At 44.9% G+C, this 24,835-nt stretch overlaps 1 protein-coding gene across 1 annotated transcript in view; it reads left to right on the top strand.

Moving 5' to 3' along the window:
- Positions 1 to 7,241: 7,241 nt before the first annotated feature.
- The window catches only part of LOC138646129 (uncharacterized), a 126,846-nt gene continuing 109,252 nt past the window's right edge, over positions 7,242 to 24,835 (top strand). Inside the window, 3 exon segments of the mRNA XM_069735592.1 lie at positions 7,242 to 7,389; positions 17,695 to 17,848; positions 22,622 to 22,730. Of these exon segments, the coding sequence (XP_069591693.1) occupies positions 22,670 to 22,730 (61 nt within the window). The 5' untranslated portion in view covers positions 7,242 to 7,389; positions 17,695 to 17,848; positions 22,622 to 22,669.

Raw genomic sequence — 24,835 nt, 5'->3', positions numbered from 1 at the left:
ACAACAATGTCCCTCAGGAACTGGTCATGGTATCTCTGTGCATTGAAATGACATCAATAAAATGCACCTGTGTTTGTTGCCCATAACATACGCCTGTCCATATCATAACCCCACTCGATTCACAATGATGACATCAGAAAATCGCTCACCCACACGACACGACACCCACACGATCTGTGAAGAGATCACCTCGCCAATGTGCCAGACACCATCGAATGTGAGCATTTGCCTCCTCAAGTCAGTTACGACGACAAACTGAAGTCAGGTGGAGACCCCGATGAGGAAGACGAGCATGCAGATCAGCTTTTCTGAGACGGTTTCTGACAGTATGTGCAGAAATTCTTAGGATATACAAACCGATTGTTGCAGCAGCTGTCCTGGTGGCTGGTCTCAGACAATCTTGGAGGTGAAGATGCTGGATACTGAGGTCCTGGGCTGGTGTGATTACACGTGGTCTGTGGTAGTGAGGCCTATTGAATGTACTGCTAAATTCTCTTAATCATGACATACCATGATTAAGGCTCTTAGCTGAAACAGGTTGATTGTTCATCCCAGATTGTGGTGACCAGGATCCATGTCTTTTTTAATGTACTACTGTACTGAATAAAAGTTTTTACATTTTTTTACAAAAAAGATAACTTTCCCTCTTGATTTCATCGCTGGATGTTTCTTCCCACACCTTTTTCTATCTCACCGACATCCAAGACTGAGACGGCTCTGGGCGATGTTACTTCATCCAGCAAGGTGCTGCAACAGATGGTGAGCTGACATTTTTCCCCACTATTTTCCCTCTATTAAATTCTCTAAAAACACCTTTGGAGATGGCATATGGTAGAGAAAGGAACATTCAAGTCACAGGTGGATGGATTATCTTGGCAAAGTAGAAGTGCTCACTAACACAGATTAAGACAAAATTGTGAGCAATATTTGAGAGAAAAAGGCCTTTTGTGGACATAGAAAACGTCTTAGATCTTTGAGTTCAGCTCATGAAAAATTGGAGCATAAACAAAAGTGTTGCGTTTAGGTTTTTGTTCAGTGTATATATCAAACAATTTGTGTAAAAAAAAGTGTATAAAGGTGGAAACAGTAAGTTAATTGTAAATATATGTACAAATAAGTGACAGTTGTCACAAACGAGCAAATCACTATGTTCACTTTTTAAGCAGATGAAATGTTCGGGTCATCTTAAACCCACCGTCACTTGTGCCATCCGCTTGCAGAATATACTCCCCATTGGCAATATTCTGCAGGAGTTCAGTTTTCCAAGCAGAGATTGAAGACATTGCAAAGTTATCTCTGTCTTCACTTTGCTTATTGTACTGCTCACCACAAATCAAGAAGCTTTGGCTCAGGTAAGCGACATTCCATACTCTGAGAATCATTTTGAATACCTCTCAAAAATGTGAGGTCATTGGGCCCAGTGTTTTACCTACTGCCAATGGAACTCCAAAACAAGCAAACATGAGAGTCATAGATTTCAAGCTAATACCACATGTGAATTGATGAGCTGGACCCAGACAACAAAAAGGTGCGTGGACAACTTGGTATTGCAGCAAAATCCCTCCACTACTCTTCCCTCGTTTGAGGTTCACTCCATCCGCATCTACTCCCCCTCCAACATCCAGCTGGCTGTCATCTACCGCCCCCCCCAGAACTGGCCATCTCCACCTTTCTTGACCACTTCACCACCTGGCTACTTCATTTCCTCTCTGCTGACATCCCCACTATCATCATGGGTGACTTCAATATCCCGATTGACACTTCCACCTCAGCCGCCTCTAAACTTTTATCGCTCACTGCCTCCTTTGGTCTCACTCAATGGTCCTCTGAGGTCACTCACAAAGATGGCCACACGCTGGACCTCATCTTCACCCGCCTCTGCTCCCTTACTAATCTCACTAACTCATCCTTCCCCCTTTCTGACCACAACCTACTGACATTTTCTTCCCTCTCCCCTCCTAGTGCGCAACCCCCACTCCACAAACTCACTCACCCTCACAGAAATCTCAAACAGCTCAATTTACACTCACTCTCTGAGGCCCTTCTCCCTCTTACAGACATAGCTTCCTTCCATGACACAGATGCTGCTACTACTTTTTATAACACACACACACAGCAAAACTCGTACAATCAACAGCCCTGGCTGACCAGCCTGACTAAATAACTAAGACTGGCTTCCAGGGTCGCTGAGCGGAGATGGAAGAGATCTCGTTCTGCTGAGCACTTAATTGCATACAAGCAGTCCCTCACCAGCTTCAAGGCCACTCTCACTGCCGCAAAACAAACCTACTTCTCAACTCTCATATCCTCCCTGACTCACAACCCTAAACAGCTCTTCAACACTTTCAATTCTCTACTCCGTCCCCCAGCACCTCCTCCCTCTCCTCTCATTTCTGCTGAAGACTTTGCCTCTTTCTTTAAGCAGAAGATCAATAACATCAGACAAAGCTTTGGCCCGCATCCCCCTATGCCCCTCCTCTTGACTTCTCAGCCCTGTTGTTCCAAAGCCAGCCCCTCCACCATGACAGACGATCAGCTCTCCACCCTTCTGTCAAGATCACATTTCACCACTTGCACGCTTGACCCGCTCCCGTCTCACCTCATCCCTAACCTTGCAAAATTCTTCATCCCAACCCTACCACAACTCTTCAACCTCTCACTTACAAACGGTGTCTTTGCCTCATCTTTCAAACATGCATCAATAATGCCTATCCTCAAAAAAAACTCCCTCGACCCATCCTCTGTGTCCAGCTATCGCCCGATATCACTTCTTCCTTTTGCCTCAAAACTACTGGAACAGCATGTCCATCTTGAACTGTCCCCCCACCCGTCCTCCTGCTCCTTCTTTGACCGGTTACAATCTGGCTTCTGACCACATCATTCAACTGAAACTGCCATAACTAAAGTGACCAATGACCTACTCATAGCCAAGAGCAAGCGACACTACTCTGTCCTCCTCTTCCCGGACCTGTCTTCTGCTCAGTTCCAAGGCTCAGTTCTAGGACCACTACTCTTCTCCATCTACACCTCCAGCCTGGGACAGCTCATAGAATCCCACGGTTTACAATATCATCTCTACGCTGATGACATGCAGATCTACCTATCTGGACCTGACCTCACTTTCTTACTGACCAAAATCCCACAATGTCTGTCTGCTATTTCTCCTTTCTTTTCTGCTCGCTTTCTAAAACTGAACATGGACAAAATAGAATTCACCATCTTTCCCCACTTCACTCTACCCCTCCACCCGACCTATCCATCAATGTCAATGGCTGCTCACTTTCCCCGGTCCTGCACGCTCGGTGCCTCAGGGTGATCCTTGACTCTACCCTCTCTTTGAAGCCACATATCCAAGCCCTTGCCTCCTCCTGCCAATTCTAACTCAAAAACATTTCCCGAATCCGTGCATTCCTTGACCATGAAACCACAAAAACACTTGTACATGCCCTTATCATCTCCCGCCTCGACTACTGCAACCTCCTACTCTCTGGCCTCCCCTCTAGCACTCTGGCACCACTCCAGTCCATCCTAAACTCTGCTGTCCGACTAATCCACCTGTCTCCTCCTTATTTCCCAGCCTCTCCTCTCTGCCATGCCCTTCATTGGCTTCCTATTGCCCAGAGGCTACAGTTCAAAACACTAACAATGAAATACAAAGCCATTTACAACCTGTCTGCTCCATACATCTGTGACATGATCTTCTGGTACCTACCTACACGCAACCTCCGATCCTCTCAAGATCTCCTTCTCTACTCCTCTCTCATCTCTTACTCCCAAACCGCATCCAAGACTTCTCCCGTGCTTCCCCTATACTCTGGAACTCTCTACTCCAACACATCAGGCTCTCGCCTACCATGGAAACCTTCAAAAGGAACCTGAAGACTCACCTCTTCCAACAAGCCTGCAGTGATCCTCAACCTACTGAACTGCCGCATGACCAGCTCAACCCTCTCCTAGTGTATTCTCACCCATCCCCTGTAGACTGTGACCCCTCGTGGGCAGGGTCCTCTCTCCTCCTGTACTTGTGTGTGCCTTGTTTTACTCATGTTTATTGTACTTGTCTATATTTGCCCCGTTCATATGTAAAGCGCCATGGAATAAATGGCGCTATAAAAATGTTTAATAATAATAATAATAATAAAATCACAAGTATATGACGGTTCTCGGTTCCACTGTTTAAGGCTGGTTTCACACTTGCACTGTGCAGAGTTGTGGAGGGCTGCGTACCTCCTCATACTTCCTCAATTAAGCCAAGCCCACTGCCGAACCTCTTCCATTCAGCTATGCCTACGTCGGCATGCATCCTGTGTACCTATCTTTAACATTGGGTATACAGGCCATGCGAATGTATGCAGATTTGCAAAGTCTAAATATAGGTGGTATTAAACTAAGTGCTAACATGAAAAAGTTAACCCCAAAGAAAAAAGACAAAATATAAAATATAACTTTTAATGTAAACCTTTAAAAACGGGCCGTACAACACTTACAAACACCACACATTAAAAGTGCAAGCTGTATTGACCCTATGGATGAACCCTGGTCTGTATGCCTACCTGACTGCGGAGGTAGTCAGGCAGGCATACAGACCAGGGTTCATCCATAGGGTGCATGTATGCGGATACCTGAAATGTCAGTGTTTTTAAATTTTCATCTAATAAATGTTAATTTTTTTAAACTATAAAGCTGTTGTTGGTCACTTCTATATTTTTTACTTGGTTATTTGATCAGGAGCAAAATTGTTTTCTTGTTCCATGAAAACATTGTCTGATACATTCCTTAGTGATTGACATGAGGATGTGATGTCAGTGGCTGGGTGCAGTAGTCCTACACTGAACTAAAGGTACCGTCACACTAGACGATATCGCTAGCGATCCGTGACGTTGCAGCTTCCTCGTTAGCGATATCGTCCAGTGTGACAGGCAGCAGCGATCAGGCCCCTGCTGTGCTGTCGTTGGTCGGGGAAGAAAGTCCAGAACTTTATTTCGTCGCTGGACTCCCCGCAGACATCGCTGAATCGGCGTGTGTGACACCGATTCAGCGATGTCTTCACTGGTAACCAGGGTAAACATCGGGTTACTAAGCGCAGGGCCGCGCTTAGTAACCCGATGTTTACCCTGGTTACCATCCTAAAAGTAAAAAAAACAAACACTACATACTTACCTACAGCCGTCTGTCCTCCAGCGCTGTGCTCTGCACTCCTCCTGTACTGGCTGTGAGCGTCGGTCAGCCGGAAAGCAGAGCGGTGACGTCACCGCTCTGCTTTCCGGCCGCTGTGCTCACACAGACAGTACAGGAGGAGAGCAGAGCACAGCGCTGGAGGACAGACGGCTGTAGGTAAGTATGTAGTGTTTGTTTTTTTACTTTTAGGATGGTAACCAGGGTAAACATCGGGTTACTAAGCGCGGCCCTGCGCTTAGTAACCCGATGTTTACCCTGGTTACCGGGGACCTCGGGATCGTTGGTCGCTGGAGAGCGGTCTGTGTGACAGCTCTCCAGCGACCAAACAGCGACGCTGCAGCGATCCGGATCGTTGTCGGTATCGCTGCAGCGTCGCTAAGTGTGACGGTACCTTAACAGTGAAATCATTCACACCTTCTCCCAGTGAGTGGGGAGAAGACACTGGCTCTAGGCCTCCTGCAGTACAAAGCAATAGACCCCCAGGGTGTCCCAGCACAGACCTGACAATAGTATTCATACATGTGGTCTGGGGGACATTCCATGGGTTTTTGACATGTTAATGGTCCCAAGACCAAAGAGTTATTGTGTATCTGTCCCTATTGTAAGTGAGGAGAAAACACTGGTTGTAGGCCTCTGCAACACAAAGCCATAGACCCCCAGGTGGTCCCAGCACAGACCTGACAATAATACTTATACTTGTGGGACCATTGTGGGGGATATTTCATGGGCTTTGGATATGTTAATGGAACGGACACCAAAGAGTGAATGTGTAACAGGCCTTATTGTAAGTGCAATATACAGTACTGGTCCTCTCTGGTTTCACATTGGTCTGTGAACATTTAATATGCCATGACGTTTCGTGGAAAATGTCATCCAAGTATAGGAATAGGGTTTATTGTGGAGGATTCCTCTGTGGACTGGTTGTTATTTTCACACAGGGTCTGGGAATTGCTTTTCTTTGACCTCACACATCACAACCCACAGGTGGGGGGATACATCAACATAAAGAGCCATAGAATGCAAATATCCGGACCCTGCCTGGAGGTGACATCACAGGATGGGGGTTTGGCAACAACAGACCAGGTCTTAAAATGGGTGTAATACTTTTGATGTTGGTCATTTCTTGGAGTCAATCAAATTGAAGACTTGTCCCAGTTTCTGCCTCCCCTGGATCCTAAACACAAAATGTAAGTGATCGGTTTCTGGTTTATTTTCTTTTATTTTAAGAAATTTGTATGTAACTTTTTACTGTATGTCATTTATTATCTTCCTCTTGTATTCATTAACACCCTATCCACTTTATTTTTTCTTCCTATTTTGCAAGAACCACAACTTTTTTTTATATTTCTCATTTGGATGGTTTGCTTTTGTTCCCTAATCCAATCTTTTAATATATACAATTTTCGAGTCGATCCAATCTTCTGATTATCACTTATTACATTTTGCTGCAGTGTTCGAAGAAACACAACTCTGGGGATTTTATTTTTTTGTTACTCCACTTACTGATCTGGTTAATTCATTTTATATTTTGATTGATCAGACATTTACAAATGCAGCGATACCACATAGCTGTATTTTTTTTTTTACTTTTTATTGAGGAAAAGGAGGTAGATGTGAACTGTTTTTACATTTTCATTGTATTTCTTAGTCCCCATAGAGGACTTGTGATTGTCGTCTCATCATCACCCGCTTTTCTGCACAGCCCCTCATCATCATTCCCTCAAATCCCCCCAAAAAAGTAATCCCATAGAAGTAGCAGCACCCTTTTCTCTGTGTAACCCTCCAACATGCAGCCCCATATAGTAACATCATCCATGCTTCTTTGCCCACAAAATACATCATCAGACGCCTCACACTTAGCCCTATGTCCTCATAACCATCTGCACACAGCTCCATGGTGCAGCCCCTCAGTCCTCTCAGATATTCCTGTACACAGAAGCCTCATGTGATCACCAACAGCCACAGCACCATGTTGCTTCCTGTTTTCGGATCTACCCTGGATGGAGGAGGCCCTACCCCTTCCTGTGTCATCATTCCCTCACAGGAGAGACTCCATTCTAGCCTCTACCCTCCCAGCACACCAACAAAATGGAGGTGATCTCCTCCCACAGCTGTGACCTGGACAGTCCAGGGGCTGTGTGGAGGTCATAGCTGGAGGCAGCCATGGAGAGCGACCGCAGACTTCTATGTACAGGGGTTGCCATATTGGAGGTGTGTAAGTGTCGTGCTCAGACACTAAAGGCTATGACATGTCATGTTTTTGTGCATTTTTTTTTTCCATCACAAAGCCATCTCTTTTGGCAGTAAAGAAGCTGCAGAAAAAAGCAGGTTTTGTTACATTATTCTTGATTTTTTTTTTGCTGCATTTTTTCATGCTACATTTGTTTCTTGTTCATGCTGATCAAGTTTAGTTGCAAAAAAAAAATCATATTCTACTTCATAAGGTTTTGCCACAAAAAAGGCAGCAAAACCTGATACCTGTGTTTTTTTCACCACCCATTACTTTCAATGGGTGAAAACGCTGAGAGAAGTGATATACTCTAATCTGCAAAAACTAAGCAAAGCACAAAATACTGAGGACAAAAAAAAAACAAACTGTATGAAATTTCTGAAATCTCAGACTTTGCTGGTACTGTAAAACACAGCTGAAAATTTGCATACAAAACATGCATAAAAAACGCAGTAAAATTGCCATGTAATAACATACACTCACACCAGCAAATGCAAAAACAAAAATGAATAAATAAACTGTGAAATCGGTGGATTTAATTTTGTATTAAGAATAATTGATTTTATAATCAATATTTATTGATACAAAAATCAAAATCATGGCATCTTCCCTTTAACCCTCCTTGAAAAACATGGCTACATAATAGAGTTTTTTTAAAAAAATATGGACATAATCCCTGCAAAATGTACAAATATGTGGTTTCCGCCAAGACTTTTTCAAACTCTAATAACTCTCAATCATTCGATATTCAAGATCACATGAATTGTAACTCCGATCATGTAGTCTACATTGTCAGATGCTCGGAATATGATCTGTTATATGCAGGGTGCACTACAAGGTCTTTAGAAAAACGTATACTTGAGCATTTAAAGGATATTTCCAGTTCATCAAGTCGCCGCACTTCCAATCCACTGAAACCTGTTATATTACAGCGTTCATGTAGCACAAGGAGAGGAGAATATCAGCAGCTTCTATTAGCCAAAGAAACTTTTTGGATTCTCAGTCTTTAGGGTATGTGCACACGTTAGGATTTTTTCCTGACAAAATCTTGAGAATTCTGCCAGAAATCCGCGTTCTATTTTCGAGCGGATTTCTCGTGGAATTTGCGCGGATTTTTTGCGGATTTTTTGCAGTTTTTTTTTTTTTTTCCGGAATGTCCTTTTTGATAGGAAATCCACAAAAAATCCGCAAAAAGATAGAGCATGTCCGGATTTTTTGCAGAATGCGTTTTTTTTGCGGAAAAAAACGCTAACATCTGCACAAAAAATGCGGAATGCATTCTAAATGATAGGATGCATAATGTTAGCGTTTTTTTACTGGATTTATAGCGTTTTTATAGCGAAATTCCGCAAAAAAAAAACGCTAAAAATCCTGACGTGTGCACATACCCTTAAACTAGATTCCCTTAGGGTTTAAATTCAAAGAGGAATATTATGTTCCATTATTAGTTCCATGTGGTTCCAGACCATTTTTCACTTGCATTACATTCATACAGGGTTCCATCTAGGTTGGTAATCTCCATTAGTAACTCCTTTCTCTTTTAATACAGCCTTACATTTTATATTACAGCATCCATGTAGCAACAGTGGTTTTGGGGTTAGAACACTGAAAAATTGCATAAACGAGCTAGGAGGGAGATAATCAATACATCCCCTCAAACTATATTGAAGGATGTTGTGTTTATTAGTTTATTGGTTCTATTTCTTTACATTCGTACAGCTTTTCTTCTAGGATGATAATCTCTCTTTCCAACCACTTTCTTTTCCAAAAGGTACCGTCACACATAGCGACGCTGCAGCGATACCGACAACGATCCGGATCGCTGCAGCATCGCTGTTTGGTCGCTGGAGAGCTGTCACACAGACCGCTCTCCAGCGACCAACGATCCCGAGGTCCCTGGTAACCAGGGTAAACATCGGGTAACTAAGCGCAGGGCCGCGCTTAGTAACCCGATGTTTACCCTGGTTACCATCCTAAAAAGTAAAAAAACAAACGCTACATACTTACCTACAGCCGTCTGTCCTTGGCGCTCTGCTTCTCTGGTCTGGCTGTGAGCGCCGGGCAGCCAGAAAGCAGAGCGGTGACGTCACCGCTCTGCTTTCCGGCTGACCGACGCTCACAGCCAGAGCAGGAGGAGAGCAGAGCACAGCGCTGGAGGACAGACGGCTGTAGGTAAGTATGTAGTGTTTGTTTTTTTTACTTTTAGGATGGTAACCAGGGTAAACATCGGGTTACTAAGTGCGGCCCTGCGCTTAGTTACCCGATGTTTACCCTGGTTACCAGCGAAGACATCGCTGAATCGGTGTCACACACGCCGATTCAGCGATGTCTGCGGGGAGTCCAGCGACAAAATAAAGTTCTGGACTTTCTTCCCCGACCAGCGACAGCACAGCAGGGGCCTGATCGCTGCTGCCTGTCACACTGGACGATATCGCTAGCGAGGACGCTGCAACGTCACGGATCGCTAGCGATATCGTCTAGTGTGACAGTACCTAAAGTAGTTAAACATTTTACACCATTCATGTAGCACCAGGGTTTTCAGGTTTTTGATATTGAAAAATCGTGTAAAGCGGCCAGGAGAGGTGATTATCAGATGCTTTTATCCACTTTTTGGATTCTCAGGGTATGTGCACACGTTCAGGTTTTTTTGCGATAAAAACGCTATAAAAACTCATTAAAAAGGCATGCATTATGCATCCTATCATTTAGAATGCATTTTGCAATTTTTGTGCACATGATGCGTTTTTTTCCCGCAAAAAAAACCGCATCACGGTAAAAAAAAACAGCATGTTCATTAATTTTGCGTTTTTTTTCCGCGTTTTCCCGCTATTCTATGCATTTGGGAAAAAACGCACAAAAAACGCACCAAAAACGCGTCAAAAATGCATAAAAAAAACGCATGCGGATTTCTGGCAGAAATGTCCGGTTTTTGTCAGGAAAATTTCTGCAAGAAATCCTGACGTGTGCACATACCGTCAGTCTTTAAACAAGATAATAGTAGGGATCAAATTTAACCCTTTCACCCCGGACGAGTTTCTGTTTTAATTTTTTACCTTCTCTTCTTCCAAGAGCCATAACTTTTTTTTTTTTTTTAAATCAATATATCCATATGGGGCTTGTTTTTGGTGGGGTGAGTTGTGCTTTTGAATGACCCCATTGATTTTACCATACAGAATACAGGAAAATGTAGAAAAAAAAATTCCAACTGCTGTAAAACTGCAAGAAATGTGCAATTCCACAATTGGTTTTGTTTTTATTAGTTACCATGTTTACTAAATGCTAAAACTGACCTGTCAATATGATTTTCCAGGTCACTACGAGCACGCAGATACCAAATATGTCCAAACTCCACACTTTGTAAGGGCAGTCTCACACGTCCAGATAATTCCGGTACCGGAAAAATCGGTACTGGAATTATCCGTGTCCGTGTGTCCGTGTGCCCGTGCGTTTCTGTGGCACACGGGCGGCACACGTGTGCCGCCCGTGTGCCCACTGGGTGCCACACGCACCGTGCTGGGTACCACACGCACCAGCATCTGGTGCTGAAGCCGCCATTGATATCTTCCCTGCAGCAGCGTTTGCTGTAGAGAAGATATGAATATTCCTTTTTTTTTTTAAGTTTCTCGTGTTTAAAATAAAGCTCCATGTCCCCACCCCCCTCCCACCCCCTGTGCGTCCCCCCGCTGTTCTTAAAATACTCACTCGGCTCCCTCGCTGGCTGGCGCTGCTTCCTGTCCTGCACCTTCTACTGTATGCGGTCACGTGGGGCCGCTCATTTACAGTAATGAATATGCGGTTCCACCCCTATGGGAGGTGGAGTCGCATATTCATGACTGTAATCGGCGGCCCCACATGACCGCTCATACAGTAGAAGGTGCGGCCAGGACAGGAAGCAGCGACAGCCAGCGAGGGAGCCGGGCGAGTATTTTAAGAACAGCGGGGGGGGGCACAGGGGTTGGGAGGGGGGTGGGGACATGGAGCTTTATTTTAAACACGAAAAACTTAAAAAAAAAAAGGAATATTCATATCTTCTCTACAGCAAACGCTGCTGCAGAGAAGATATCAATGGCGGCTTCAGCACCAGTGGGAGGGACAGCGATTACGTGTTTTACACGGACCCATTGACTTTAATGGGTCCGTGTAATCCGTGCGCTCTCACGAACACTGACATGTCTCCGTGTTTGGAACGTGGAGACACGGTCCGCAAAAAATCAATGACATCTGCACATATGCATTGATTTTAATGTGTCTACGTGTGTCAGTGGCTCCGGTACGTGAGGAAACTGTCACCTCACGTACCGGAGCCATTGACGTGTGAAACCGGCCTAAGGCCTTTTTCACATGTCAGTGTCTCCAGTACGTGTGGTGACAGTATTCACACATACCAAAGACACTGACACATGTAGACCCACTCAAATGAATGGGTCTGTGCACATATCTGTGTTTTTTCACGGACCGTGTGTCCTGGTGACCCACATGTAAACATGTCCGTTTTTGTGCTGCTGCACGGATCACACGGACCCATTCAAGTCAATGGGACCGTGTAAACACGTACCACACACGGATGCCACCTGTGTGCCGCATCAGTACCACACGGACAGCTGCCGGGGAAGAAGCGCTACAGTAAGCGTTGTTCCCCGGTGGCTGGTGCTGAAGGCGGCTCTCATTCTCCACTCCTCTGCCGGCGATTATTGCGAGCAGAGGAGAATGATGAGTTATCTTAAAGTCTGAATGATGACAGCAGATGGGGGCTTTTGGGACTCTTAACCCCATCATCCAACACCTGCTGCCGCTTATAACAGTGACAGCAAGAGCGGACGACTGGTGTATTCCACAGCCTCTGCCTGTGAGCTAACTAAATAAACGAATGAAAAACCCGACGTGGGTTCCCCGTATTTTCTTGAACCAACCAGACAAAACTCACAGCTGGGGGCTGCAACCCTCAGATGTCAGCTTCAGCAAGGTTAGTTACCAAGAATAGAGGGGTCCCCATGTTGTTTTTTTAATTATTTTAAAAATAATTTAAAAAAACAGCGTGGGCCCCCTCATTTTTGACAACCAGCCTTGCTAAAGCTCACAGCTGGGGGCTGGTATTCTCCGGCTGGTAAGGGGCCATTGATATAGATTCCCCAGCCTAAAAACAACAGCCAGCAGCTGCCCAGAAAAGGCGCATCTATTAGATGCATCATGTCTGGTGCTTTGCGTGGTTCTTCCCACTTTCCCTGTAGCGGTGGCAAGTGGGGTTCATATTTGTCACCTCTGTAATGTCAGGTGACATCAAGCTCACAGCTTAGTAATGGAGAGGTGTCTATTAGACACCTCTCCATTACTAATCCTATAGCTATATCTTAAAGGGAATCTGTCACCCCAAAAATCGTATATGAGCTAAGGCCACTACCCCCCGATGTAACCTGAAACGTAAGAAAAATAGGTTATATTATACTCACCCAGGGGCGGTCCCGCTCCGATCCGGTCCAATGGGCGTTGCGGTCCGGCGCCTCCTATCTTCATATGATGACGTCCTCTTCTTGTCTTCCTGCCGCACTCCGGCGCAGTTGTACTTTGTCTGCCCTTTTGAAGACAGAGCAAAGTACTGCAGTGCGCAGGCGCTGGGAAAAGTCAGAGAGGACTGGCGCCTGTGCACTGCAGTACTTTGCTCTGCCCTCAACAGGACTCGTACCCAGACCGCAGGGATACCGCCCCTGGGTGAGTATAATATAACTTGTTTTTCTGACCTTTCAGGTTACATTGGGGGCTTATCTACAGCATTACAGAATGCTGTAGCTAAGCCCCTGATGCCGGTGGCCTTAGCTCATATACGATTTTTGGGGTGACATATTCCCTTTAAAGGGAACCTGTCACCCCATTTTTTTCAGTATGAGATAAAAATACCGTTAAATAGGGCCTGAGCTGTGCTTTACAATAGGGTATTTTTTGTCCCCTGATTCCCCACCTATGCTGCCGAAATACCTTACAAAAGTCGCCGTTTTCGTCTGTCAATCAGGCTGGTCTGGTCCAAAGGGCGTGGTCACAGCGCTGTTTCTCCCCCACATCTTGCTTATGTTCCCGTTGGTGGCGTAGTGCTTCTCGCATGCGCAAGTGCCGAATGCACTGCGCAGCTGTAGAAAAAGAGCGCGCTCTCCGCTATTCAGCAGTTTCTCGGTGGGCGCGGCCATCTTCCTGAGGCCGCGCGTGCGCAGATGGAGTGTCCTGCCTCCCGGGTACCGGGGCTTCAGGAAAATGGCCATGGGATGCCGCGCGTGCGCAGATGGAGATCGCGGCGGCCATTTACCTGAAGCAGAGTTTGCATCTCGGCTTCAGGAAAATGGCCGCCGCGATCTCCATCTGCGCACGCGCGGCATCCCGCGGCCATTTTCCTGAAGCCCCGGGCAACAGAGGACTCCATCTGCGCACGCGCGGCCTCAGGAAGATGGCCGCCCCCACCGATCACCAGGGAAATAGCGCCGATCGCGTGTTTTTTTTCTTCACCTGCGCAGTGGATTCAGCAGTTGGGCATGCGCAAACCACTACGCCACCAACGGAAAGATATGCAAGATCTGGGGGAAGAAACAGCGATGTCACCACGCCCATCTGACCAGACCAGCCTGAATGACAGGTGAAAACGACGACTTTGGTAAGGTATTTCGGCAGCATAGGTGGGGAATCAGGGTACACAAAATACACTATTGTAACGCACAGCTCAGGCCCTATTTAACAGTATTTTTATCTCATACTGAAAAAACGGGGTGACAGGTTCCCTCCACATAAGTTCCTTCTTCTTCAAAATCTGTTCCCTATTACCTCCTCTCCTCTGTGTTGGGACTGCGTCAATTATTTTACATTTAAGTTATTTTTCGGAGGGATTACATTCAATGAAGTGTTTGGGGACTGGTAGGTCCATTCTCTTTTTCCTTATGGTATACCTGTGATGATTCATCATATATTCTTATATTCTAGGTTCTTCAAAGTAGCCACCTTTTGCTTTTTGTTTCTCCAGCGGTCATAAGGGATTGAATGTATGCAATATGGTTATTGAAGAAATCAGGAACTTTTTAATGGATAAATAAAAGGTATATTTTACTCTACCATTGGACTGATCGCTGGAGAAACAAAAAGTTTTTTCTTTACATGTGTGGATTTATCCCAATCAATTTTCCGTGCGAACTGTAACCACAGGTTGGTTGTATTCCTGTTTCTTCAAAGCGGTGAGCTGGCCTTGCCAAAAACTCATATATATATATATATATATATATACATCCACACACATATACATGTATATATTACATAGTCTCCTTTATTATGTATATTGCCTTCCCTTACATATTTGATTTTATAGAGCCCTGTTTTTTATTACATACCATCCTGTCTTGTTAGCTGTATCATGCAATGATGGCTGATGGAGCATGGGAAAGCTTCTTTTCTAAAGGAGGAGCTGTTGGACTAGTCGTCTGGTCACAGACTCCTCCATCAGTACTCATTTTATATCTAACAAGAGAGGGGACTACGTAATGAAAGAGGGTGCTGTGAATAACAAAAATGACAAGAATACACTATAAAAGAGACAGCACCGCACATAACAGCAGAGGAAGCTATATAATAATAATAAGGGATGGTATGTAATAAGGGGTGGTGTTATATATAACAAAAGAGGAAACTATGTAACTATGGATGGTGTTATACATAATAAGTGAGTACACTATACACTAAGGGACTGTGCTATACATAATAATCGATAATAACATCTTCCGCCACTCCCGTTCCTAAATCCATTATAAATCCCCCTACCTCCCATCCCAATCCCACACAACGCTCATTGTCCTCCTACCCCACCCCATGATTGCCCTCTTCACCACCTCCATCATTGCTTTCTCCCCACCACCCCATTATTGCCCATTTCACCACCTCCATCATTGCCTCCTCCACACCACCCCCATCATTGTCCTTTCCACTAACACCATCATTGCCTTCTCCCCCACCACCCCATCATTACCCATTTCACCACCTCCATTATTTCCTCCTCCCCCACCACCTCATCATTGTCCTTTCTACTGCCATCATCATTATCTTCTCCCCACCACCCCCATCATTACCCATTCCATGACCTCCATCATATTCTCCTCCCCACCACCCCCATCATTACCCATTCCACCACCTTATCATTGCCTCCTCCCCACCACCCATCATTGTCCTTTCCACTGCTATCATCATTGTCTTCTCCCCATAATTACCCATTCCACAACCTCCATCATTTCCTCCTCCCCACCATCCACATCATTGCCCTTTCCACCACCACCATCATTGTCTTTTCCCCCACCACCCCCATCATTGCCCATTACGCCGCCTCCATCATTACCTCCTCCCCACCAACCCCATTATTGCCCATTCACCACCTCCATCATTTCCTCCTCCCCACCACCCCCATTATTGCCCTTTCCATCACCCCATCATTGCTTTCTCCCCCATTACCCCTATCATTGCTCTCTCTGTCAACCCTATCATTGACTTCTGCCTCATCACCTCCATCATTGCCCTCTCTGTCAACCCAATCATTGCCTTCTGCCTCATCACCCCCATCATTGCCCTCTCTGCCAACCCAATCATTGCCTTCTGCCCCATCACCCCCATCATTGCCCTCTCCTCCACCTACACAAAGACGCACACGGCACCATTCACCGCTCTGCATACATATACACACACACCTACACACACAGCACAATTCACCTCTCTGCATACACATACACACACAGCCCCATTCACCTCTGCATACACACACACAGCACCATTCATCTCTCTGCATACACACACACCTCACCTCTGTGCACAGTATCCTGAAGCCACACCATCACCAGCAGCTTCCTATCTCGCACAGCCATGGCGCTGAATTATGATGTCATTCAGCCACTGCTCTGTGAGCCTGTGAGATGGGAAGCGCGGGCAGGAAGCAGGATGGATACATTCCCTGTATCTCTGCTCTGCTGCCATTTTCTCTTGCAGGGATTGCTCCCTGCCCTCCGCACATGACCGCAATCTGGACGGTGGCCCCCCGGAGCCTCGGGGCAACATAAACTGGCCAGATTGCCGTCATTATAAGTTACCCTGCTGGGGCCCCCCGTAGCCTCCGGGCCCCAATGCAGCCGCACTGGTTGAACCGGTGGCATGTCCGCCCATGACCAGCACATTAACAATTATGTAACGTAACTTTAGTAGAAAATATATAGAGTTCAAGTGTCTCCCGTGCTCATGACCTTCTCATTAGTACCAAGCCAGGTTAGTGCAGTGTTACGACAGTCAAAAAGATTTATATTTCAATTAACAGCCACCAGCTGTTTGGCAGGGAATATCATGGAGTACGGTATCTGCAGACTCCTCAGCCTTTTTTTAATCTCTTAAAATTATGCTTTTTTTCTTTACTTCCATTGAGAATTCTGGAATAATAGAAATCCTATTGCCATCTATGATAATGTCTTTGAGGTCCCTGGCCCTCCGGAGAACAGAGTCCCTATCTTTAAAGTGCAACAAGTGGATAATAACATGGCATGGGGGTGTTCCAGGTGGAGGGGATCGACTAGGCACCCTGTGTGCCCTCTCTATTGCAAAGAACGGTGAGAGTGTCTCCTTCCCCAGAATCTTGGGCAGCCATGCTTCAAAATAGGAAAAATAGTGAAAAACCAGCTCACCTATTAGGCATTTGTTGTGGGGAAGCCCGGATACCGTGCAGTCATCACGTGGAACGATCAAGCAGCTTTGAAAAAGAACTCATTGTTCGAAACGCGTAGCCTGCTGCTACTCATTCTCCTGTGAACCATGTCATTGGACTTTGGATTTTATCCTTAATAATTTTTGATATTTTTGGAAGCTGGATTTCTTTTCCTGTTTGCCTTATGCTTCAAAATATACAGCAGAATTTCTTCTCTCTGCCTTCTCAGGGACTCCTAGTAAAAGCAAGTTGTTTCTACTTGACCTGTTCTCTAGGTCATCAACTTTATTTATCAGCAGTGATGCTGTGCATTACCTTTCTCAGATCCCAGATCAGTGGTGGGAGTTAATCTCCTGTATGGCTCACAGGCCCCTCCAGTTCCTTCACCCTTTCATTAATTTTCTGCATGTCTTTCTTAATACAGGATATGTCAGTTTTAAAGGGAATCTGTCACCACCAGTTTTATGGCATAGCAGCTAAAAATATCGCCTCATTAAGCATCAGCTATGCATTCCCTACATCTTTATAGAACCCCCTGACTCCCTTTGTATACTCACAAAAATGTTTTTTAATGTTTCCCGCGCTGTAGGTTAATATCTCAGTCCAGTCCGATGTTGGGGTGACTGTGAGGATGACATAGAGACAGGTCATCCACACAAAGCAAGAAGGAGGACGGCATCACAAGAAGAAGGGAGGTGCCCAACCAAGACCAGCAACACCCCTCAGACAGGACCGCCTCGCAAGTGAGTATAATAAAAGGTCTTTTTCTTATCTTTCAGGTCGGATTTAGGGCTAAATTCTATAAGGCTATGAAGTATATAAATAATATTAAGGTATTGCAAGTGTGAACATATAACCCTTAAACAGCACGTTTATTAGAATAAATGTAAAAACAACATGGCAAAAAAACCCGTAAGTGCACAAAAACGTGATAGACTCACTGATAATACGAGCAATATGTTTCATATGTGACTGTTTTGATGCACCATATTCTTAAAACCGTCAAATATATATTCCAAGAGAGAGCCACTAATGAAATGAGGGTCATATGGGAAGGCAGGGGGGACAAACGGACTGGATAAACTCTATTGAAAAAAATCCCGGTACAACTACACATGGCCTAGGAAGCCCTACGTGTCCACCAACATTCCTAACTCACAGCGGAGAATGGCACCCTAAACTGCGATATTTGGCGCCCCTGCTCCACAGCAGCTGTCCTTCACTTACCCTGCAGGCCCTGTGCTAATAAATAAGCAGGGAGCCTAGACCATACATTAGACAACTAGGCTAGAAGTTGGAAGGATGTTAGGTAGCACGTGGTAGGTAAAGATACAAGGTACTTATCATTCTGATGTAGATAGTTATAAAACGCTTCTATGCATCTTTACCCGTGATTTCGTGCAACTGCACATCGGTCTTCACGTGGATCCAACGTCTGGAAGTGTGCGTTTCTCTGGTGCCGTTCATTTAATTTTCTATTGTGGGCTTCTATGCATCTGCCTCGACATGTTTCTCCTTAGGTGGTTCATCAGGGGGCTCAGTGTGTTCAAAAAAGGTTTAGTTGCTGTAGGATGATTTTAGGCCCATTGTGGTGTGCCTGGGCTAGGCAACATGTGCTCTTAAATGTGGCCCAGGCACACCACCATGTGGTGGCCAAATATATATATATAAATAATATATTCTTAATGTGGAAGTATATATTATTTATACACTTCATAGCATTGTGTTGGTCTGGCATGACCAGCTTCTTGACAGGACCCATTAACACTGATCTTTGGGTGGAGGATGCAAACAAGGCATTCTCTATAGGTGGGACCCCCAACAGTCTATCCAATAGTAACTCCTTGAAAACCCTATTCAAGGAGGTATAGTTCCGCTATAAAGAGAACATCAGGGCCTGGTGAGAGATTAAGGATTTGAAGAGCTATATTAAAAATAGCCTTGTTACGAAGGGTTTGAGAATCAATATCCGCTCCTCGTCCCTCGACCGTTTTAAGAATATGGTGCATCAAAACACTCACATATAAAACTTATTGTTTTATTTTCAGTGAGTTTATCACATTTTGTGCACTTAAGGTTTTTATTTTTTTTCAGTGTTGTATTGTAATAAACCTACTTTTTAAGGGTTATATATTCACACTATATTCTGTAATGATCAGGTCTGAAAGGCGGTGGCCGTAACTCATATCTGTCAAACTTGGTGACAGGTTCGCTTTAAAGCGGTTGTCCCATGAAAAACATACATTTTAATTAATGGATCATAGTATAAAATAAACACATAATCACAAATGTGGCATACTAGAATAATATAAGAGATTATGTTACAGCAGCAAACCGCATATGGGCCAAAAGCCTACTTTAAATAGATAAATCAAAGGATAAAAAAACTTTGAATTAATAAATAATACAGATAAAAAAAAGTATGATGCCAAAAAAGTGCCCCCCAAACACAGTATGAAACTCTCACAGTACCCTACACACGTACAGTGAGATGACCCTACTGCCCCCTCATCAATGTATGATGGCATTGGCCACAACACAGTAGGATTCCACAACTGTGATCCCCACACAGCAGTTTACACAGTATGAGCGCTACATAGTCCTCCAAACAGTATAATGGGCTCCACAGTCGTCCATACTGAATAATGGGCCCCACATAGTCCTCGGTGCAGTCTAATGGCCCCAAATAGTCTCTCATACAGTATATTTGGCCCCACATAGTCATCAATATAGTCTAATGGCCCCACATAGTCCTCCATACAGTATAAGGGGTCCAACATAGTTGTCCATACAGTATATTGGGCCCCAAATAGTCCTCCATACACTGTAATGGCCTCACCTCACATAGTGCTCCATACAGTATAATAACTCTTACATAGTCACCATACAGAATAATGGACCCACATAATCCTCCATACAGTATAATGGGCACCACATAGCCCTCCTTACAGTATTATTGGACCCATTTAAAAAAAAAATAAATACTCACTTCCTTGGTGCCCACGCAGCCCTGAATTCAGCAAAGACCGCTATGAAGCTCTTCACTAAAAAAGAAAAAAAGGAAAAACTGCTAAATAGCTTACAACCACATAAAAAATTTGCATGTATCCCAAAAATACAACAATTCCAGACAAATCATTCCATAAATTATATAAAAACGCTAGTGCATCCAAACTGCAAAGACAAAATAATGAAGGAAATAACTTTGCCATAATGCCGTTACTTACAGTGACACCTATACGCCGCCATACTGACTGAGGGCAGCCCCAGTGACATAGGAGGCAGAGATGTCAGCATCTTTTGGTGGCTCAGGTGCCCCTTGAGCTTGTAGTAAAAGCCTTCATCTAGAACAGTGATTTTCAACCTATTTTGAGCCGCAGCACACTTTTTATACTTAAAAAATCCCGAGGCACACCACCAACCAAAATGGCACAAAATGGTGCGTCCAGGTTTGAGATGAAAGTCTGCAGTCATTCTATGTGACTGCAGGCTTCTGAATTCTCACAGCGCAAGCACTGCACACTTTCAGGATTCTCCCTTGCCGGTGGCCAGAGTGGACGGTCATGACAGCACAAGTATGTGATTTGGATACTTCTGGTCACATTCTAACTAGACGTGTCCGGCCTCAGTCAATTCATTTTCATTGAATGAGGCCACACATGTCTAGTCAGCACGTGACCGCATGTATGTAAATCACCAACATCAGAGAATTATGATAGCATTGTGCACTGTGAGAATTCAGAAGTCTGCAGTCACATAGTATGACTGCAGACTCATCACAACCTTGGACATCCCCTTTAATGTTCCTAACAAATAAAAATGAGAATTACTATCACAAAAAAAACACATTTACATCCAGGTACCTGATAGATGACGTTGTTTGTGGAGTCGCCTCTTTCTTTTCATCTTCACCTTGTCCAGATGCCATGATGACTCTTCTCATCCACCGGCAGAGCTCGTTTCTGCAGACTTCCATCTTCTCCTGTCTTCTGCAGCACATCCCGACACAACACCCTTAAAGATAGCAGTGTTATTATAATGCTCCGGAATAACAATATCTGCCCTAGGCTGAGCCCCTGAGTAAATAATTGCCCCTCACTTTATTCCCAGCACATAATATGACCCTCACTGTCCCTCTTATGGTACATGCCATCCACACTACCCTCTCTCTCTTTTCCATACTTCACACTGCCTTCTCATACGGTGTCCCTCATAGAGAGCCCAGTCCCTCTACTGTGCCCCTTCATTACACTCCTCCTACTTGGCATACTGTCTCCTCCTGGCTGTTACCCTCACACTACTCAGTATCTATTATGTGTCCACTCACACTTTCATCCCCCCATACTGTCTGCACACATTTCTAATAGCCTCCTCCTGTACATCCCCCCCTGCTAACATACCCCTTTGCTCTCTCCATATTTCCTCCTCACACATTCCCCCCTCACACATTCCCCCGACTCCCCATACTGTCCTCACACATCCCATCACCGTTGCTCCCAGTACTGTCAGCACACATTTTTTCCCTCGCTACTGTGTCCACCCCCATCTCCCCACTCACCCCCACAGAATATATCCACTGCCCTTCCGATAGAATAAATCCATCCCCTTCCACAGAATAAATGCACCCTGCCCCACACATGCTAAATAAATTCCAGCCCCCCCCACGTACACACTGAATAAATCCCCCCCACACACTGAATAAATCCCCCCCACACACTGAATAAATCCCCCCACACACTGAATAAATCCTCCCACTCACTGAATAAATCCCCCCACTCACTGAATAAATCCCCCCCACACACTGAATAAATCCCCCCCCCACAGAATAAATCCCCCCCACACACTGAATAAATCCCCCCACACACTGAATAAATCCCCCCCCACAGAATAAATCCCCCCCCACAGAATAAATCCCCCCCACACACTGAATAAATCCCCCCCCACAGAATAAATCCCCCCCACACACTGAATAAATCCACCCCACACACTGAATAAATCCCCCCCACACACTGAATAAATCCCCCCACACTTAATAAATCCCCCCACACACTTAATAAATCCCCCCACACACTTAATAAATCCCCCCACATACTCCCCATAAACCCGCCCCACGCTGAATCTTCGGTGTCTTCAGCTCCACAGCACAGGAGCACTTACCACCAAGTGTCTTCTGTCTCCTGCGCGCCGGATAGTGACGTCAGCAGCGTGATCACATGACTTGATCACGCTGCTGGCATCGCTCTGACTCAGTGGTCAGAGCCTCAATTGTACTCGCAGCTGGTAGATGTCTGCGAGTACAATTGATCTCCGGGAGCCGGCGTGCTGCAGCTTCTCTGTGCCGGCTGTCAGCTTGACAGTCGGCACAGAGAACAGCTGACTCCCGTTCCCCGCGGCACACCCGACCATGTGTCGCGGCACACTAGTGTGCCGCGGCACACTGGTTGAAAAACACTGATCTAGAACATTCCATGTGAGTTTTCCTTCTGTCTGTGACTTTTACATTATTACTTTCACAGCTTTGACATCCAGGCAAATATCTGAAGAATATCAAAGCTAAAGCCATAATGGAGAAAGGAGAAAGTGATGTGCGGGATGATGAGCGGTGCAAAGAGGACGTTCCTACAGGTAACTGCCCCAGTGAGGAGTCACTCAGTCACCACTAAACAAAGCAGAGGAGAGACACAGTCTACTCGCTCACCAGACTGGAATATTTTAGGCTTGAAGTTTTAGAAACAATTGTCTCATAGTCACAGCAAGGAGTAGATTATAAGAGAAACCTGAGAATTGCCTGGGTTTATCCAGCTTTATATTTCTCCATGGCCATGACTTCCTAATACACGACCTTACGGCTCCCGTGTTCTGCATGTAGCAGTCGGCAATTGTGTGAGACGGACACCACCTAGTAGTACTGACACCTGAGCATTTCTCTAGACATAAGTGACACAATATAAGTCCTGCACTCATCACATGGAAGATGGGGTGCCAATCTTCGATTTGAAGTGTTCACTAAAGAATAAACAAAATTTCCACAGCTTCCACCAGAGGATGCAATGTGGAACTCAATTATTCCTTATTATTAAACAGTTCAGACATAGACATGTAATTAGAGATGTTGGCATTAGGGATGAGTGAGTAGTGAAATATTTGGACTTGCTATACTCATATCGAGTATACTGTAGTACTTGGGTATTAGGTACGAGTAGGGAGTAAGAAAAAACAAAATCCAGCTCACCATACCGACATTCCCAGGGACTCGGAGCACGGAAACGCTGTGTCAGGGCGTGGACAAACAGGAAAGAGAAGGAAATCCAGCTCAACGATGTAGTGAAAAATCCATAGTTTTATTTCACTTCAAAATATGGTGAAAGGACAAAACATCAGCATACAAAAAAATTAAAACCAAGGTCAAGTCGAGTAGGGAGTGCAATGTTAGTCAATGGAAAAATGCGAGTAATTGTCTGCTGGACCCTACAAAGCGGTCTGGAGGCTGAGGAAAAGCTAAAAAAGATGTAAATGTTAAAAAATGTATGTTGTAAACAAATGCATATAACATGGGGGTGGTGCTGGCTGCGTGTCAGTTGTGCAGTACCGTGCGCCCTATTCGCTGTGAACACAGCACCGCAACAGCACAAAAAAAAGTGCCTTGCAGAGGTAAATGTGACCCCAAAAATAGCTGGGAAAACAGTCACTACTCAGTCCTTGAACTTATACTTTCAGTTCTGAAAAGAACTTTGGGTTTTACAGAGGATTTTTGGACAATTTGCACAAACAAACAACTATCCCTAGCAGCTGCTCACACTCTCCCTACACTAGCTGTGTTCTGCATGCAATGTGCAGAAAAAGGCGGCGGCAGGGCTTATATAGAGCCAGGCTATGACGCATGTACGATGCTGGGAGGCCAGCCAATCATAGTAATGCCGCCCACAACCAAGAAGGCTGCGGCATTACTGTGATTGGCAAATGCTGGGCGGGAGATCCGAATAGTGCGAGGCGAGTAGTGAAATACTTGCTATGTTCTGGGTACCGCGAGTACTTCATTACTCGCCGAGTACAGAATACCCACGATTATACTCGCTCATCCCTAGTTAGTATAGACAGTACTTATACCTGAGTCTGCTGACTGGTCTGCTGTCTCTCCAGAACCCTCCGTAGACATGAAGGTTCGGCCAAGCATTCATCAGCTCTCTATGGAGAAAGGGAAGAAAACTGCTTCCATATCACAATTCAGTGCTTGATACAGGCCACTATCTGCCTGTGTAAATGAACACTTAATGATAACCCGTCAGCTGTAAAAATGCTATTTACTGACAGCTATAGTGGTAACTTGTAGGTAAATAATATTTAAAGTATGTTAGGCTGTTTTACTGGGAGAGAGGCTACTGGGAGAAATGTAAGCTATAATGTCACTGGAGCTGCTCGCTTCCAGTAATTGAGGTGTTGCATGGAGCTGTAATAAAGCGAGGTCTTCAGCCCTCTAAAATAGCATTCTAAAGTGAGCGGAAACTACAACCCTCTAGGTTCCCTGAAAAATGAAGTTGAGAGACTTCAAGGAGAATATAATTTCAACACTTAGCACTGATTGATGGTATAGGAAGGTGAATATAGCTTATTATCTTTCATTGAGATGTAGCAATGATGATTTGTTTCTTTGATGATGTGATGCCGACAACAATCATTTTTATTCTCATATCAAATATGTGGCCAATGACAAATGTGTTATTTGATGTTTG

This window comes from Ranitomeya imitator, chromosome 7 (genome assembly GCF_032444005.1).
Source record: "Ranitomeya imitator isolate aRanImi1 chromosome 7, aRanImi1.pri, whole genome shotgun sequence".
NCBI lineage: Eukaryota > Metazoa > Chordata > Amphibia > Anura > Dendrobatidae > Ranitomeya > Ranitomeya imitator.
This window is presented reverse-complemented; position numbering and strand designations above follow the sequence as displayed.